This window comes from Bufo gargarizans, chromosome 4 (genome assembly GCF_014858855.1).
Source record: "Bufo gargarizans isolate SCDJY-AF-19 chromosome 4, ASM1485885v1, whole genome shotgun sequence".
Classification (NCBI taxonomy): domain Eukaryota; kingdom Metazoa; phylum Chordata; class Amphibia; order Anura; family Bufonidae; genus Bufo; species Bufo gargarizans.
The window spans coordinates 339,706,003-339,724,608 of record NC_058083.1 but is presented as its reverse complement, the minus strand read 5'-3'; the positions used below and the strand labels follow the sequence as shown (position 1 = coordinate 339,724,608).

Genomic DNA, 18,606 nt, shown 5'->3' with positions numbered 1-18,606 from the left:
GGACTTTCGCTGGGGCGGCAGTGGTGATGCATTTGCTGGCAGGAGACAGAGGAGTTTACAGAGACTTTTGGTCCTCCTTTTCTTCTAGCGGGAACGAGCAGGGGTTTGGGTGACCAGGGTTTGGGTGAGTGCAAGCAGTTTTTACCCGGACTGCCTGAAGCTTCCCGCTAGAAAAAAAAGAGCAACAAAATTAGCAAATCAGCAGACCTGCAATGTAGGAAGGTCTGCCTCCTACAGACACTAAGCTAAAATTAATTAGTTTGGTCCCTGCAGGAACGGATATAGCTGAAGAGGAAGTAGCTTACACGTGTGCTTAGTGTCCCCCTCCTAGCGGCAACAGCTATACCCATGGTCAATGCCTGTGTCCCCCAACGAGACAGATGAGAAATCTGGACACAAGTATACCTTTAACCATTGATGACAAAATGGTTTAACTTCACCTGTACCAGTTTTAGAAACTGAGCTTTGAATTACCACCGCTAGATAAATACTACAGTTTTTATGTTTGACCAACAAGAAACAAAGTACAAAATATAATTTTTGGTTTTCTTATTTATCGATAGGATGAGTAACAAAAGGGGGAAACATTTTTATGGTATTTCATAAAATGACAAGGACTGATTGCTCTCCATATTTCCATTGCTGACAGTAACACAAAGATCTTTATCTTCTCTCCCGGAAATTAGCTGTAAGATTGTTAAAGTAGTTGTCCAAGCTTTAGAAACTTTTTAAGACCCCTGCAGTGCGTTTGTTGTACTCACCTGCTCCCCTCTCTGTTCCGGGTCCCTTCAATGGTGTTCTGGACACTACTGGGTCAAGGGCCTCTTGTGGACACATCATTACCGAAGCCAGTTGTTGAGTGCACTGGTGTATGTGCTATGGTCAATCTGGAAGTTTATAGGACAGGAAGACGAAGGCAGCCAGAGAGCTGGAATGGATCAGTAGGAGCACAGTAGGAGCATAGCAAGTTATTTTTAGGGTTGAGTGAACACCTGGAAAGTTTGGGTTCGGGACCCGAACTTGACCCCGAACCCCATTGAAGTCAATGGGGACCCGAACTTTGGGGTACTAAAATGGCTCCAAAAAGAGTCATAGAAAGGGCTAGAGGTCTGCAAAAGGAAGCAAAAACGAGATTTTTGTATAACTTACCAGTAAAATCTCTTTCTCGCTCTTTCCTTGGGGGACACAGAAGACCTTGGGTATAGCTCATCTCCCTAGGAGGCGTGACACTAAGTAAGAACTGTTAGCCCCTCCTCCACAGCTATACCCTCAGCCTGGAGAGAGAGACTGTCAGTTGCGTGTCCAAGTAGTGAAAACAAGGCAAAGTCCAAAAGTGGAACCAACAAGCCAACTACCCAACGGGTAAAACAAACCCGGAAACCGTGCAGAGAAGAACAAAGAATGGGTGGGTGCTGTGTCCCCCAAGGAAAGAGCGAGAAAGAGATTTTACTGGTAAGTTATACAAAAATCTCGTTTTCTCGCCCAGTTTCCTTGGGGGACACAGAAGACCTTGGGACGTTCAATAGCAGTCCAAGAGGGGAGGGACCACAGCACCAAGGCGAAGCACCCGAAGGCATCAAGAAACCGCCGCCTGCAGACCAGGCGGCCCAAGGCAGCAGACGCTGAAGCCCGAGTACGCACCCTGTAGAACCTGGTAAGGTGTGCAAGGAAGAAGTGACCGCCTTGCACAAATGCATGGCCGAAGCCTAATGCCTCTGACCCAGGAGGAACCGACAGCTCTGGTGAAATGAACGGTGACACCAAAAGCAGAACCCTGCCCTTGGTGCGGCAACCACAGCAATAGCCACTCTGAGAAAGAGGAGGAAAGCCACCCTGGATGCCGTCAACCCTTCGCGCGGACCTCCTGGAACCCAAGAGGCCGAACGTAGACAAGAGTCGGAGATCTCCAAGTAAAAAACTGCAAGGTCCAAACAACGTCCAAACCAGTGAAGTGTCCGTTCCCGGGGGTGGGAAGGGGAGGACGACTGCCTCGACGAAATGAAAGACAAACACCACCTTCAGAAGGAAGGAAGAGACGGAATGGAGAACAGCCCTGTCCTGGGGAAAGACAAAAGGCTCGGAAGAAGAAGGGCCGCCACTCAGGCACCCGCCAGAGACACGATGGCTACAGAAACACAACCGTACAGGACAGAAGGAGTAGAGAGAACCACTGTAACGGCTCCAAGCGAAAGATTGGAGCGCCAAGAGCCCAGTATGTAGGTCCCAGGGCGGTACCGGAGGGCAGCACAAAGGAACCCAAGAGCCGCTCCACGGAAGAAGGTCCAGACAGGCCCAGAGGGCCGGGGAACGCTGAAAGAAGAAGGGCAGCGCTGACACCTGATACTTCAAGCGACAGAGTCCCAGTCCCAGTTCCAGGCCGGACTGGAGAAAAACAGAACCATGGAGAGAGAAAGGAAGAGCGGGGGAACGCCCAGCTTCCCACAGAACCCCAGGTAAAAACCTAAGTCCTCCAACAGATCCTGGACGAAACACGGCCAGGAGCGAACACTAGCGAGCCCACTAGAGTCGCCTGGGCAAGAGGGTGAAAACCCAATGATCAGGCGCAGACCAGTAACACGGGTAGAACGGTCGGTAGAACTGGTCCCGCCGGCCCCCGAGCAAGTTGTCCCGGATCCACCCTGAGTGGGGGAGCAGAAGGACAATTGGACAGGAACCGAAGGGTCCGTCCAGCAACCGCCAGATGCCAGGACAAGACAGGCTAAAACCCAAGCCGATGCAGTCACCACAGGAAGACGGACTACAGTCCCGGTGTGGGAGATCTGAAGACAATCTTGGCAAAAGGCAGTCCTCCCAAGCTACCGAGAAGGTAAGTCCATAGCAGAAACATTGCCTAGAATTGAAAACAAAAAAACAAAAACGCAATCTGCACCCAGCGGGAGGACAGAACGCCGTAGACCCGGTAACTAGGTACACAGCTAGTACAACCAGTGTGGACAAGGGGGACTCAAAGGGAACACCAGTACCATCCACATGAACAACCACGCTCTCCCCCGAGGGAAGGGCAGTGAAGGAACAGCCTCTGAAGCGCGGCCGGAACAGAAGCCACATCGGAGTGATCTGTACCGAGTGGGAGCCAAACCGACCGGCGAGAAAAGGCGGTCGAGACAGAGGCCGGCATAGGAGTGGGCAACAGAGAAGCCATAGAACAGCTCAAAAGCAGCACACCGCTACACTGAGACACCCGGTCCACCGCCTGGAATACCCTGAAGAACTCAAGGCGGAGGTCCTCCGGACCTGGGTAGGCGAGCACCCAAGAGAAGTTGGGTGACCTTCCCAAGAAGAGCAGCCCGAACCTGGTAGCAGATCAGACTGAAGCACCGAGGGCGCCAACCGGAAAGAATCATACCACACTGCACCCGAAGAGGAGGAAAAGGTACTAGGCGAGGGGACCGTAGTCCTGCCAGAGCCAACATAAAATGCGAAGGGCGCTGCAGACAGCACTCTCGACCATGTGACCACTAGCGCAGGGAAACAATGCCGCGGAAGGACGAATGGGTACGTATCTAGGAACCACGAACACTCCCCGGGCGGAAGGGCCAACGAAATGAGTGAGTACCACCCAGCTCGGTGCAGTAGCGAGCAGCAGAGCCCGTCTACTTAAATATAAGGTATTCATCTGTTGCTTATTGGACAACACCTTAGGCTCACACAGGTGGACAGAATGATCTCCTTAGAGAATAGTGCAAGGCTTGCTGCAAACACCGTCTCCCAAGAGAAAAAGTATGTCGCAGGGGGAAAGGAGGCATACGTACGAGTAGCCCCGTAAGCAGTGAGAAGGCTAACCCACCTACGGGACGAGAAGGCATACACAGCCCAAACAACGCACAAGAACGTCCGCTCACTGCAAAAATATCACTCAGCGAAGAAGGCCAGCCTCAGAGTCCCACAGTATCTACGGAAGTGCAACTGAAAAGGAGTTATGCACAAGACTAGTAAGGTATGCGATAGAACGCAAACTGACCTCCTCGAAAGGGGGGGACATGTACCTGGCAAACTGCAGTCAGCAAGAGTGCAAGGGCCCGCCCCAAAAAGGGGGTGATGCCCAAGGTCGTAACTACGTCAGAGAAGTAGGGCATACCCTACTTCGCCCAGAAGGGCGCCATGCACATGGCCACACAGTATCCAGCAGGAACGCAGGAGGTCCACCTAGTGAAAGGGGGGTCATGCACAGGGCTATCCTAGCATTAAGTGAGTGTGCAACAATTCACCCAACACCGAAATTTTGTGAGAGTGCAACTACTCCACCAATGAAGGGGGAACATGAGCAAGTCCAGCACAGCACATACAAGGACAGCCTTGAATCCCGTGAGCGTGCAAAATTCCGCCCATGGAATGAGGGGTGGTCACGCACAAGGCCAGCACCGCATCCAATGGGAACACAAGCGTTCCACCCATGTTAGAAGGCCATGCTCAAGGCCAGCAATGTATCCGGTGAGAGTGTAGTATGCCGCCCAGAACACGAAGGGTGGGGGGGGGCCATGCACATGGCCAGCATCGCATTCAGGGAGAGTGCGAGCAGCCGGTGAAAATGTGCGTATGTCACCTAAAGGAGGCATGCCCATGGCCGGCAGCGAATCCAGTGAGAGTGCGTACACCGCCCACGGAAGAGGGGTCATGCATATGGCCGGATCCAGAGAGAGTGCAAGCACCCCGCCATGCATAGGGTTCATGCACCTGGCCAACAACGTACCGGCGAGAGAACAACCACCGACCGAGGGAGTGTATGTATGCCGCCACCAGGGAAGGAGGCATGCCCAAGGCCGGCAGTGAATCCAATGAGAGTGCATCATACCGCCTATGGAAGGTGGTCATGCACATGGCTGGCAGTGAATCCAGTGAGAGTGCCGAATGCCGTCCACAGAAGGGAGTCATGCCTATGGCAGGCAGCGAATCCAGAGACAGTGCGGCGTTCCGCCTAAGGAAGGGGGTCGTGCACATGGCCAGCACCGAATCCGATGAGAGTGCAATATTCCGCCTAAGAAGGGGGTCATGCACATGATCGGCAACGAATCCAGTGAGAGTGTAGCGTTCCGCCTATGGAAGGGGTCACGCACATGGCCGGCAACGAATTGCCGTGTTCCACCTATGGAAGGTGGTCGTGCACATGGCCAGCACCGTATCCGGAGAAACTGCAGTAGGCCGCCAATGAAAGGGCGATCATGCACAAGGCCAACCCGCAGTTAAGGAGAGTGCAGTATCCCGCCAGGAGGGGGGTCCTGCACATGGCAGGCACCCTACAGAAAAGGCTGCATGCACTGACCAGCGCCGTAGCGCGGAGAGGGCAAAAAAAACGCCTAGAAGGGGAAATGACCCTGGTAGCGCCGCAGCCGGGGAGCGCGACACCATGCCACCTATGGAAGGGGGGCATGTATACAGGCAGCACTCTGAGATGAGGCTGCAGTGTCCTGCGCAGCCCACAAGTCATATTAATAAATAATTTAATTTCTTTTTTTTTTGTTTAATTTATTTATTATAACCCAGCCTCACTGAGGCAGAAAGCCACACAGGCCCATCGGAAGCCGGCCTGTACCCAAGGGGTTAACAGGGATCCGGCCTGGGGGCGGCACTGCGATCCTCTGGGGGCGGGGGAACCTCCAGGCGGGAAGATTCGCGCCCGGAGAAGTTCCAGCCCCCTCCAACAGAGGCCCGAATTTTGCGGCCTAGCAGGCCGTGAAGCCGGGGTCTAAATTTTTAGCGGCGCCCGGCTGACCGGGGCCGCACAGTATTTAAAGTACCGGCCGGGCCTACGGAGCGGCACATACCGGCCGCGGGTGCCCACCCCGCGGGCCGGAAGAGCTGGGGACCCGGATAGAGTGGGATCGCTGCCGCGAAGTGTCGCCCAGGAGGGGAACAACATTTTGCGGCGCCCGGCCGACCGGAATGTTCCGACGGTCGGCCGGGGGCTGTTGAGGCATAGCGCTCATTTGTAGGCCGCGGTGCCCACCCGCTGTCGGAAGCGATGACCCGGCAGCCATTTCACCCCTGGAGCGGGCCCTTGGCCTAGAACAGCGCTCCATATGGCCGGCAGCCACAACCACCTTGCCCTTGGACCGGTGCCCGTGATGGGTCAGGGGCAGCAAGGCGCGGGCCCTCTGGCCCTGAAGCAGTGGCCGGTAAGAGGGAGGGGGACCCTGAGACCGGGTCTGTGAGGGTGGGAGGCCTGCATAACCCCTACGTCAGGGGCAGCTAGGTGCGAACCTCTGCAGCTCCCCAGGCATTCTTCTTGTCAGGGAGAAGGGTGCCAATGTCCTATGGAGGGGAGGAGAGGGAGCAGAATGTCGCCCTGTGGCAGCCAGGGGCCAGCCTAGGACTAGCAGGGACAAAAGGGTCCAGAGGCCCTGTCAGTATGGGGGTCAGGCACGCAGGAGACCGGGGTGGGGGGGGGACGTAGGGCTGGAGAAGCCAATCTCTCACCACAGCCGTCTTCACCCTCGGTCCGTTCCAGCAGGGTCGCCCCTTCAGCTACTGGCACCGTAGTGGCAGGACGCTGGAAGAGGGACTTGGCGTGCGGGCGACCCTTGCGCTGGCGGGATGTAGGGGAGCTGGGCTGCCCTGATCCACCTTGCCTTCTGTGGGGGAGGCAGCAGTGCGGATGACCGGCACTGGCGCAGCTCGACCCCGGGAGAAACAGAGAGGTCTAGTGCGTCTCTGTTGTCCCTGATGTTCTGGAACAAAAAGAAAAGAAAAAAGTAAAAATCTAAAATTAAAACAAGGAGAAAACAGCCCTGCAGAGCAGGGAGTGTCTTGCCTCCTTGGACACTAAGCTAAAAACTGACAGTCTCGCTCTCCAGGCTGAGGGTATAGCTGTGGAGGAGGGGCTAACAGTTCTTACTTAGTGTCACGCCTCCTAGGGAGATGAGCTATACCCAAGGTCTTCTGTGTCCCCCAAGGAAACTGGGCGAGAAATAGGGGTAAGAGCAGGACAATTGCCCTGCAAACAAATGTGGATAGGGAAATTAATTCAAATAACATAGAATAATTTAAAAAAAAAAAAGTTAAAAATAATGATCTTGAACTAGGAGGCGGAGGTCAAAGTGGAGTCGAAGGTTGAGGAGGGGTGGACATGGCTGTGTAGGTGGAAGCGGTGGTGGAGGAGGAGGTAGCTAACACTAATTTTGTATTTTTATATAAATTTGGAAAGATCCCAAAACATTTGGAAATATTAAAAAAGAAAACAGAAATCACGCTCCAGTGACGGAATTAAGGGCGGCACGTTATCCTTGTAGTGGGGATCCAGCAGGGTGGCCACCCAGTAATCAGCACAGGTTAGAATGTGGGCAAATCGGCGATCATTGCGCAGGCATTGCAGCATGTAGTCGCTCATGTGTGCCAGGCTGACTAGAGGCAACGACAAGCTGTCCTCTGTGGGAGGTGTAACGTCTGTGTCCTCTGTATCCCCCCCAGCCACGCTCCAGTAATGCCCATGAGCTGCTTTGGGTGCCACCCTGCTGTGAACATGGTTCCTCCTCCTCATCCTCCAGAACTGTGCCCTGGCTGGACAATTGTGTACCTGGCCTCTGTTGGTGCAGGGACCCACCCTCCGAGCCACTTGTGAATGACTGGCCTCATAACCGTGGAAATGATCCCTCTTCCTCCTGTGCCACATCCTCTTCCATCCAGGGCTGTGGAGTCGGTAGATAAATGCTCCGACTCCTCAGTTTTTTGTACTTCCGACTCCGACTCCCCGACTCCTCTGTATTTAATATGCGAATGTATTTTATACATTCCTTGAAGGAAAGAAAGAAGTTCTTCTAAGCTCTTCTAGCACAGAGAGGTAGTTGGGCAGAAGCTGCTGCCTTCTCCTTTGTGTGCTGATCTTCTGCTGAAGACAGGGCAGTGGGAGGATCCAAGAAGGGACATTTATTTTAAAACATGATTTCCCTAGAAGAATCCCATAGTCATGTTTAAAGTTTAAGATAACATTCTGAGTTTACACGTTTTATAGCCTTAGCTGAATGACAGCAGTTTTTCCAATGGTTTACAGCAGGGATGTCAAACTCGTGGCCCTCCAGCTGTTGCAAAACTACAACTCCCATCATGCCTGGGCATACTACAGCTATTAGGGAATGATGGGAGTTGTAGTTTTGCAACATCTGGAGGGCCATTAGTTTGACATCCATGGTTTACAGCTTCAGTCTTGAACTATTGACCCTCCATTCCCTTCACTTATACAAGTGTCTCTAGTCCTGCAAAACACATATTTACTTAATCCCTTATCAGTGAGAGGCTAGGTAAACCATGGGCATTGTGTTCCCTGTAACATCAGAACACAACACAATGGAAAGTATATGTATTGCCACTCCTAATTGTGCCATATAGTGAAGCATATGAAAAGCATGCTTCTTCACATCACTAAACGCGTTTGTTTTGCGGTTACGTGAGGCACTGCATGCATTGGCCTTTATTCTTACAGTAGAGAAGTCATTAATTATAACGGTTTATGAATTCGGACATTTAAACTTGCTTTTTTATTTTTTTATTCCAATTTAAATTTAGTAGGAGTCGGAGTCGGTTAATTTTTTGCCGACTCCGACTCCAGGTACCCAAAATTGACTCCGACTCCTCGACTCCGACTCAGACTCCACAGCCCTGCTTCCATCATCGCCCGAAGCTTTTTTTTAAGTAGACATAAAAGTGGGATAGTAACGCTGAGGAATGCGTCATGGGCACTGGCCATGTTAGTGGAGTATTTGAAACAGCGCAACACGGCACACATATCCTGCATGGAGGCCCACTTGTTGGCGGTGAAGTGGTGCTGTTCCGCAGAGAGACTCACCCGTGCATGCTGCAGCTGAAACTCAACAATCGCGTGCTGCTGCTCGCAGTGTCTCTCCAGCATGTGCAAGGTGGAGTTTCATGTTGTGGGCACGTCGCATATGTGGCAGTGAGAGGGAAGGCCGAAGTTACGAGCAGCAGCAGCAGGGTAAGAACTCCGAAAGCGCGCACAGATGGACCACACTTTCTGCAGCAGCTCTGACATATCTGGGTAATTTTTCGGGAACCTCTGCACCACCAAATTAAGCACATGTGCCAGGCTAGATGTCACCTATAGGGTGGTGGACAATGAAACTGTGTGAGCTGCTTGTACTTATCAGCAGATCAAATAATCCTCTCTACTGGTGATCTGCTTAGGTCGTCTGTTCACAGTGTGCACATGCTCTCTGCCGCTCCTAACAGCCAGAAGCATTTTTATGCCCTCTTGTGGCAAGACCCAGTGTCTAATCGGACCACACCTATAATAATTTACATATCTGCCTAAGTTCAGGTTTGGGTTCAAGGTTGTGTAGATTGTATTATTTCCCCTTATAACATGGTTATAAGGGAAAATAATAGCATTCTGAATACAGAATGCATAGAACAATAGGGCGGGAGGGGTTAAAAATAAAAAACAATTTAACTCACCTTAAATCGACTTGTTCGCGCAGCCGGCATCTCTTCTGTCTTGTTCTGTGAGGAATAGGACCTTAGATGACGTTACTACACTCATCACATGGTCTGTCACATGATCTTTTACCATGGTGATGGATCATGTGACGGACCATGTGATGAACATAGTGACGTCATCAAAGGTCCTATTCCTCACAGAACAAGACAGAAGAGATGCCGGCTGTACGAACAAGTGGATTAAGTGGAGTTAATTTTTTTTAAACCCCTCCAGCCCTATTGTACTATGCATTCTGTATTCAGAATGCTATTATTTTCCCTTATAACATGGTTATAAGGGAAAATAATAAAGATCAGGTCCCCATCTCAATCGTCTCCTAGCAACCGTGAGTGAAAATCACACTGCATCCGCACTTTCTTTCGGATGCTTGCGATTTTCACGCAGCCCCATTCACTTCCATGGGGCCTGCGTTGCGTGAAAAACGCACAAAATAGAGCGTGCTGCGATTTTCACCAACACACAAGTGATGCGTGAGAATCACCGCTCATGTGCACAGCCCCATAGAAATGAATGGGTCCGGATTCAGTGCGGGTGCAATGCGTTCACTTCACGCATTGCACCTGCGCGGAAAACTTGCCCATGTGAAAGGGGCCTAAGACATAACTGCATGCCCAGTGGGTTATGTTTTTTGTAGATGAGTGTATAACCTCAGTCAGATGTATGGAACAATTCCTTCTATATATCCGCCATGTCAACTTACCCTAATCGGGTGGAGTCAAAAGTCATTAAAACTATAAGGTGTTATCAGTAGAGATACACCAGTAGGTTACTGTTAAACTATAAAGAGATAAAGGGGATCATTTATTAAATTATAATAACTCCTATAGCTGTCGGTGGAACCGCTGAAGTTATGAAGAGGCGCAAGCCAGGCGTAGAAAATTATGAATGAGACTGCACAAAAGTAACATTTGGGAAAAATAACTATCACTTTACTAAACCCTCAGTTCTACAATTTGTTTTGCAGCAGTCTGACATTTCTATCTGGGTTTGTTGTTATTTTTAATGTGTATATCAAAGGGGTGTGACCGTAACAAGGGGACATCCTCTACGTCTGGAGGAAAGAATGTTTCTACATCAACACAGAAGGGGATTTCTTTACGGTAAGAGCAGTGAGGCTATGAACTCTCTGCCTGAGGAGGTGGTGATGGTGACTACAATAAAAGAATTCAAGAGGGGCTTGGATGAATTTCTGGAGTGTAATAATATTACAGGCTATAGCTACTAGAGAGGGGTCATTGCTCCAGGGAGTTATTCCGATTGCAGTCGGGAAGGAATTTTTTCTCCCCAAGATGAGGAAAATGGGCTTCTACCTCATGGGTCTTTTTGCCTTCCTCTGAATCAGCTTTGCAGAATTATAGGCTGAACTGAATAGACTGATGATAAACTATGTTACTTGTTGCTTCAAGAGATTTACAAAAATGTGAAACGTCATATTACAAATTGGGGACAAAAAATGAACTACATGAGGCAAATTTTTTCTTTTACACAGTTTTTACATTTGTTAAGGAGAAAGAGGTGTGACTATGGTGAACTGTATAAGCAGCCAAATTTCTTCAATGGATGAGCTGCAAAACCAGACAAAATCCACGCACATAACTTTCTAAACAATGCCCAACAACCATATTCTAATCGTGGACAACCCATTTAAGGTCCTGCACTTTTTATGAAAAAAATAATAATATTGGTTAATGTATACCATTCAAGAGGTGGTGTAAAGAAAGGAAATGTGTCTAATATGCTTAGAAAATTAATGTCGCACGTGCTACTGAGCTACTTCACAAAGAGACAATTAGGCCTCATGCACACGACCATATCCGTTTTTGTGGTCTGCAAATCACGAATCCGCAAAACACGGATACTGGCCATGAGCATCCCACATTTCCCCTTCCACAGGTATGTTACAAATGCCTATTCTTGTCTTTATTTATTTATTTTTTGCATGGCCATGGAATGTGGTTAACTTACCCGACCAAAAAAAAACTAAAAAACAAAAACAAAAAACTAAAAACTTTGTTTGTTCTTTTTCAATGAATAATATCAATAATTAGTTTGCCCACACATCTCATCCTCTCAGGCAAGGCAGATGGTCGCTGGGTATTAGGGCTTCAGTGTGTATATAATTATTATATCTCTGCCCCAGTGTTATTGGACATATGACTCCTATAGTGTCTGTATCAACAGGCATCTGTGTGTCTACATAATTATAATCGCTGTTATGGTGCTCCGATCAGTTATTATTCTGTGGGTATAGTGCTGCCCCATATCCTACAGTCAGTGTGGTCCTGTGTCTATCGCTATTACGTAATGTTACATCAGGAGTTTTAGGTAAACATTAGATTCTGATTGCTCCTGGTGCTGAGAAGTCAGACTAGAATAGCCTCCGGCAGTAACGCCGGGGCGGTTTAAGGCCTCATGCACACAAACGTATTTTGTTTCCATGTCCGTTCCGTTTTTTTATGCGAATAAGATGCGGACCCATTAATTTCAATGGGTCCGCAAAAATATGCGGACAGCACACTGTGTGCTGTCCGCATCCTTATGTTCGTTCCATAGCCACGCAAGAAAAATATAACATGTCCTATTCTTGTCCATTTTGCGGACAAGTATAGGCATTGTTACAATGGATCCGCCAAAAGAAAAAAAAAAAATGAAAAAAGGATGCCATACGGATCCGCAAAACACATACGGTCGTGTGCATGTAGCCTAATGGACATACAGATGTGGACAGCACATAAAGACCTTGACAACCTTTCACTATATCTTTTCTCTATACCCAATGTCATTGACTGTTGATACAAAGAAATGTAATATATTGGCAAAGAAACTTTCATGTAAAGTAAAGTAAAAAAAATAAAAAAAAAATGAAAGATACTATTACACTTTTACTATCAGTGGTCCTAAAGATGTCAAGACTATTGTAAGATTATAGAAAGATCCAATCTTATATTGCATTTGACGCTACAATTAGTTGTATCTACAACATAGTTAGTCACATGAGTAGCATGCCCGTATGCAATTGAGAAGAGACTTAAAGTGAATATGCATCCTTCAACACCCAGGCCCGTCGCTAACAGACAGGCAAAACAAGCAATTGCTTGGGGCCCCGAGCTGGCCCGGGCCCCAAGCAGAGCCGGTGCTTGTTTTGCTTCCTTTAAGGCTGCAGCCTCCTGAGCGCTCTATAGAGAGCCTAGGGTTGCCACCCGTCCGGGATTAACCCGGACAGTCTGGGTTTGTAATCCTGTGCGGCACAGCGATCTCTTACTCTAGTCTCCTGACTTCTGTAGCAGGCAGCCAATGAGCAGCAGTGCTGGTGGTGACGTCTAATCCTGCTGCCAGCCCTGCGGTCCAGCACACAGCAGCCTGAAGACTCCTCCTCCCAGCTGCTCCTGATCAGAGGAGCCGACATTGCAGTAAGAACTGCTGGTCACTGCCCCCCTTCCCCATGGCTAGCTGGTGCCCTGTTAACCCTTACCCTCTTATTTACACAGCTGCTGGTGTGTAAACAGCCAGAGCTGGAGTAAATGATGCAGCTATGTAATCTGGACCGAGGTCGGAGGGGGAGGGTTGTCAGGAGAGGCAGTGTTACTTACTAGCTGTTAGGACTGCCCTTCCAGGAATCCTGCATAAAAGTGAGTGCATATGTGATCTGTAGTATGTGCCTGTATGTAATAACATGTGTGATGTGTACCATGTGCCTGGATGTAATAACATGTGTGATGTGTACCATGTGCCTGGATGTAATAACATGTGTGATGTGTACCATGTGCCTGTATGTAATAACATGTGTGATGTGTACCATGTGCCTGTATGTAATAACATGTGTGATGTGTACCATGTGCCTGTATGTAATAACATGTGTGATGTGTACCATGTGCCTGTATGTAATAACATGTGTGATGTGTACCATGTGCCTGTATGTAATAACATGTGTGATGTGTACCATGTGCCTGTATGTAATAACATGTGTGATGTGTACCATGTGCCTGTATGTAATAACATGTGTGATGTGTACCATGTGCCTGTATGTAATAACATGTGTGATGTGTACCATGTGCCTGTATGTAATAACATGTGTGATGTGTACCATGTGCCTGTATGTAATAACATGTGTGATGTGTACCATGTGCCTGTATGTAATAACATGTGTGATGTGTACCATGTGCCTGTATGTAATAACATGTGTGATGTGTACCATGTGCCTGTATGTAATAACATGTGTGATGTGTACCATGTGCCTGGATGTAATAACATGTGTGATGTGTACCATGTGCCTGGATGTAATAACGTGTGATGTGTACCATGTGCCTGGATGTAATAACATGTTTGATGTGTACTATGTGCCTGTATGTAATAACATGTGTGATGTGTACCATGTGTCTGCATGTAATAACATGTGTGATGTGTACCATGTGCCTGTATGTAATAACATGTGTGATGTGTACCATGTGCCTGTATGTAATAACATGTGTGATGTGTACCATGTGCCTGTATGTAATAACGTGTGATGTGTACTATGTGTCTGCATGTAATGACATGTGTGATGTGCAGTATGCGCATGTGAGGCTACTTTCACACTAGCGTTCGATCGGATCCGTTCTGAACGGATCCGCTCATAATAATGCAGACGGAGGCTCCGTTCAGAACGGATCCGTCTGCATTATATTGGCAAAAAAAAGCTAAGTGTGAAATTAGCCTGAACGGATCCGTCCAGACTTTTACATTGAAAGTCAATGGGGGACGGATCCGCTTGAAGATTGAGCCATATTGTGGCATCTTCAAACGGATCCGTCCCCATTGACTTACATTGTAAGTCTGGACGGATCCGCACGCCTCCGCACGGCCAGGTGGACAGCCGAACGCTGCAAGCAGTGTTCAGGTGTCCGCCTGCTGAGCAGAGGCTGAACGCTGCCAGACTGATGCAGTCTGAGCGGATCCGCATCCATTCAGACTGCATCAGGGCTGGACGGAAGCGTTCGGGTCCGCTCGTGAGCCCCTTCAAACAGAGCTCACGAGCGGACAGCCGAACGCTAGTGTGAAACTAGCCTAAGTATTTTCTTTTTTTTTTATTCCTGGAGAATCCCTATTAAACACCATGGCAGGATGAATAGTTTTATTTTAGTTGCAGCCTATGGAGAGTATCCCCAACATCTGGTAACTTGTAGGCCATAGTGATGTCCAGTACAGCCTGGACCCGGATTCTGTGCTGAGCATCTGAAGAATTGCACACCATGGATGTTCCTGGTATCCTTATACTGAGAGTTTTTTCTATCCTCCACCTAGTAAGATTGTTACCATCTTCCAGTTTATTAAATGTCTGTTATGCCATAATAGAGCTTGCCCGGCTCACTTCAGCCTTGGAGGCCTGCTCTTGGAAGATAGCGACTTCAGAAATCTCCAGCAGCAGGTTCTCAGATCCTGTGAGGCAGTGAGGGGCACCTTTCTGGGCATAACTACTGTGAGAGGCCACATATCTGGGCATAACTACTGTGAGAGGGCACATATCTGGGCATAACTACTGTGAGAGGGCACATATCTGGGCATAACTACTGTGAGGGGAATATATTTGGGCATAACTACTTTGAGGGGGCACATATCTGGGCATAACTACTGTGAGAGGGCACATATCTGGGCATAACTACTGTGAGGGGAATATATTTGGGCATAACTACTTTGAGGGGGCACATATCTGGGCATAACTACTTTGAGGGGGCACATATCTGGGCATAACTACAGCAAGGGGGCACATATCTGGCCATAACTACAGTGAGGGGGCACATATCTGGATATAACTACTGTTCAGGGGCACATATCTGGCTATAACTACTGTGAGAAGACACATATCTGGGCATAACTACTGCGAGGAGACACATATTTGGCATAACTACTGTGCGGGGGCACATATCTGGCATAACTACAGTGAGGGGGCACATATCTGGGTATAACTACAGCGAGGGGGCACATATCTGGGTATAACTACAGCGAGGAGGCACATATCTGGGCATAACTACAGCGACAGTTATGCCCATAACTACAACTACAGGGGCACAAAAGTAGGCATAACTACTGTGACAGAAACAAAGGTGGGCATAACTGCTGTGAGGGGCTACAAGGAGGACATAACTATTTTGGAGGGATCACAAGGTGGGCATTGTCCTAGGGAAAATGTCCTAGATTACCCTGCTATACATTGGCATGGCTCAGTCTTACAGGCCAGCACAGCGCCCCCTGCTGGTGATTTCACAGGGGCAGTCACCATCCCTTCCTTATGTGATTATTATTTTTTTCTCTATCACCACAGGGACCTTGTTCTGGATCCAGCGGACATCACGCCGACGCCAGCAACACCCTAAATAAGGTAGGACCAGATTTTATTAGGACTGGGTCTGGGTGAGTGTAGCCATGCATTGGGCTTAGGGCTCTTTAACATGAGTGGATCCTGTGCAGGTAATCCGCTGTGTGAAAGACAGCAGAAAACGCAGCAGTAACATGACTGTTAATGCTTCGTGCCTCTCTGTTATCTTTTTACTACAAAATCACTGTGGCAACTTTATCTCACTGTGATTTTGTATTGGATTGTATGGTACAGTGGTGTTTTTTGCAAATGTTCATTTGTTGAAAATGTTCAAATTTCATGCACATTAAATGCAACAGCAGTATTTGCACTGTAAACCTCCTTTTTTATTTATATAAAGTGTGGGTGAACTTAAACTGTATGGCTATACTGTTGTTCCTGTAGGCTTTGCGTGCGTAAGGTGGGGAGGGGGGGGGGGGGCTCCATGTCTATTTTGCTTGGGGCCCCCAAATTCCTTCAAACGGCCCTGTCAACACCACTTAGTTTTTTTATCTAAACCGGTTCATAATCTATGTTGATACAGAGCTCTAGTACTGACAGATGACATGAATAATGCTGGGTTCACATAACGTTTTTTTGCCATCCGTTTAATGTAAGCAAAGAACGTATAAGTTAATGGATTATTCAGACAGATGCCATACAGTGCATCCATCACTATAGAGTTAATATACTTTTTTAACCAGACTCTGCACAATACAAAAGAGTGGTGTGCTCTGCTTTTATATCCCCCCCCCCCCCCCAAGGTATACATTAAACGGGTGACAAAAATGTTATGTTAAACCCACCCTAGCACTGATTATCTTGTGACATGGTCCCTTTCAAGAGATGGGATCTATTAGACAGCAGGTGAAAAGTCATTCTTGAAATTGGTTTTGGAAGCAGGAAAAATGGCCAAACAAAACTATCTGAGCTATTTGGACTGGGCAGAGCATCTCCAAAACTGCAGATCTTCCGGGGTGTTCCCAGTATGCAGTGTAGGTCCCAGTACGAGGGGGACCTACAAAATATTATTCAGGTTCTGTTATTTATTTATTTTATGGAGGACTGGTGTAAATTTAAACCACAATATTCTGCCTCCCTTCAGCCATCATTAGAGGGTGCTTAAAAGCTAGCACTGTGGGAGAGTGTTATTAAAACTGATATAAGGAAAAATCGACTTAGTTTTGAATTCAGTGCATGAAGGGAGATTTATCAAACTAGTGTAAAGGAAAACTGGCTTGCCCGCAGCAACCAATCAGATTTCACCTTTCATTTCCCCAAGGAGCTCTGGAAAATTAAGAGATACTGTATTTGTACTTGTTTTCACTGATGTGACATTATTTTCCGAACATCTGTTTTAAGAGGTGAGCGGGACTCCATGCGAGCAACGCTTCCTCTTCATTACACTGCACATAGTCTCCCCTGTAATGGTGTAATTACAAGTACTCTCTCCATTCACTTAATTTGTATTTACACTGCACTGTGACGACGGGCAGCATAATGAAGAAAAATAAATAAAAAATCTCTCGTATGGGGTGCTGCCTTCTCTTACAGCTGTCGACAGGGGTCCCGGACATCAGACCCCTGCCGATCAGATATTGATGACCTATCCTGAGGATAGGTCATTAATATAAGCAGGCTGCATGATCCCTTTAAGCTGGCCATACAGTTGAGATTTCAGACGAATGTTTTCTGAAACACTTGCTGTGCAAGGTTAGCCAATGAAGGTTAATCGTTCTGGACAATTTATAATGACAAAAACACTCATTTTCAGAAAGGACTTTCTATGTTTTGGAAATTGCACCTAACAACGATCCCCCAAAAATGTACCATTTTACTTTAAATGTTTCGCAAACACCGGTTTTTAGTGTAGCCAGCAATACAGCATTTGTTTCAGAAACTGACCAGAGTATATATATATAGATAATTACTAAGTATACGCATTCTAGCTGACATATATTCAAAATCATAATACTCAGTAATGATCCCAGGAAGCTAGAAAGATGAAAACAATTTCATTATACATCCCCAAACACATGATGCTCTAATATCACAGACATTACTTATAGAAATTGTCAAATACCTAAAGCCTTCAGGAGCAGGAGTGTTCAGGTGGGGATTTGGTGGGTCACTGTGACATCGAGGCACCTTTACAGGTCGTGGACTATTGCGATGTGTAACTAATAAAACAAAAAAAGTTTAAAATGAGGTCAATAAAATAGCAAATCAAAATCGACAAACTGGTTGACAGTATGGAAGCAATTAGCATTTACTAACACTTAAGTTACTACATTGGTCACTACGGAAAAAAAAAATCAACCTAAGCCACAGGGTATTTGCCTGATGCATTTAAAGGAAACATGTCATCACTTTCTAAACCTATTTATCCACTCACTTTTCTAAAAATACTTTTTAATACGTTAATAATGATATTAGAATCAATTCTGAACGAACTATCAGATCAGAGAAAAACCTGAAATAAATGTTCCCGCCATGTATATAAATGAACCTTAGATGAGTCCCGTCTCCTCAATGCTTCAGAGATGAGTCCAGTGCTCTATGAGTCTTGGAGTGCAGCCACGCCCACTGTGAAGGAGCCCAGCACCGCCCCGCATCCTACAAATCTCCTCCTTGCTCCCCGGCGTCACAAAGCTAGAGCGCCGTAATCTCACGATGCGCAAGCTAGTGCATGCGCAGTTCATTCCATGAGGCTGATGCCAGCACAGGGAAGGAACGCTATGCTGACACTGCGCATGTGCTAGCTCGCGTATCACGAGATTACGGCGCTCTAGCTTTGTGATGTCGGGGA

The 18,606-nt window shown here is 47.7% G+C and overlaps 1 protein-coding gene across 4 annotated transcripts in view; it reads right to left on the bottom strand.

The window, feature by feature from the left end:
• MAP3K4 (mitogen-activated protein kinase kinase kinase 4) overlaps nucleotides 1-18,606 on the bottom strand; it is a 205,622-nt gene that overhangs the window by 42,151 nt on the left and 144,865 nt on the right. For all 4 annotated transcript variants that reach the window (XM_044292179.1, XM_044292181.1, XM_044292180.1 and 1 more), the window contains exon 16: nucleotides 17,881-17,977. In XM_044292179.1, coding sequence (XP_044148114.1) covers nucleotides 17,881-17,977 — 97 coding nt within the window. The remainder of the gene's footprint in view (nucleotides 1-17,880; nucleotides 17,978-18,606) is intronic.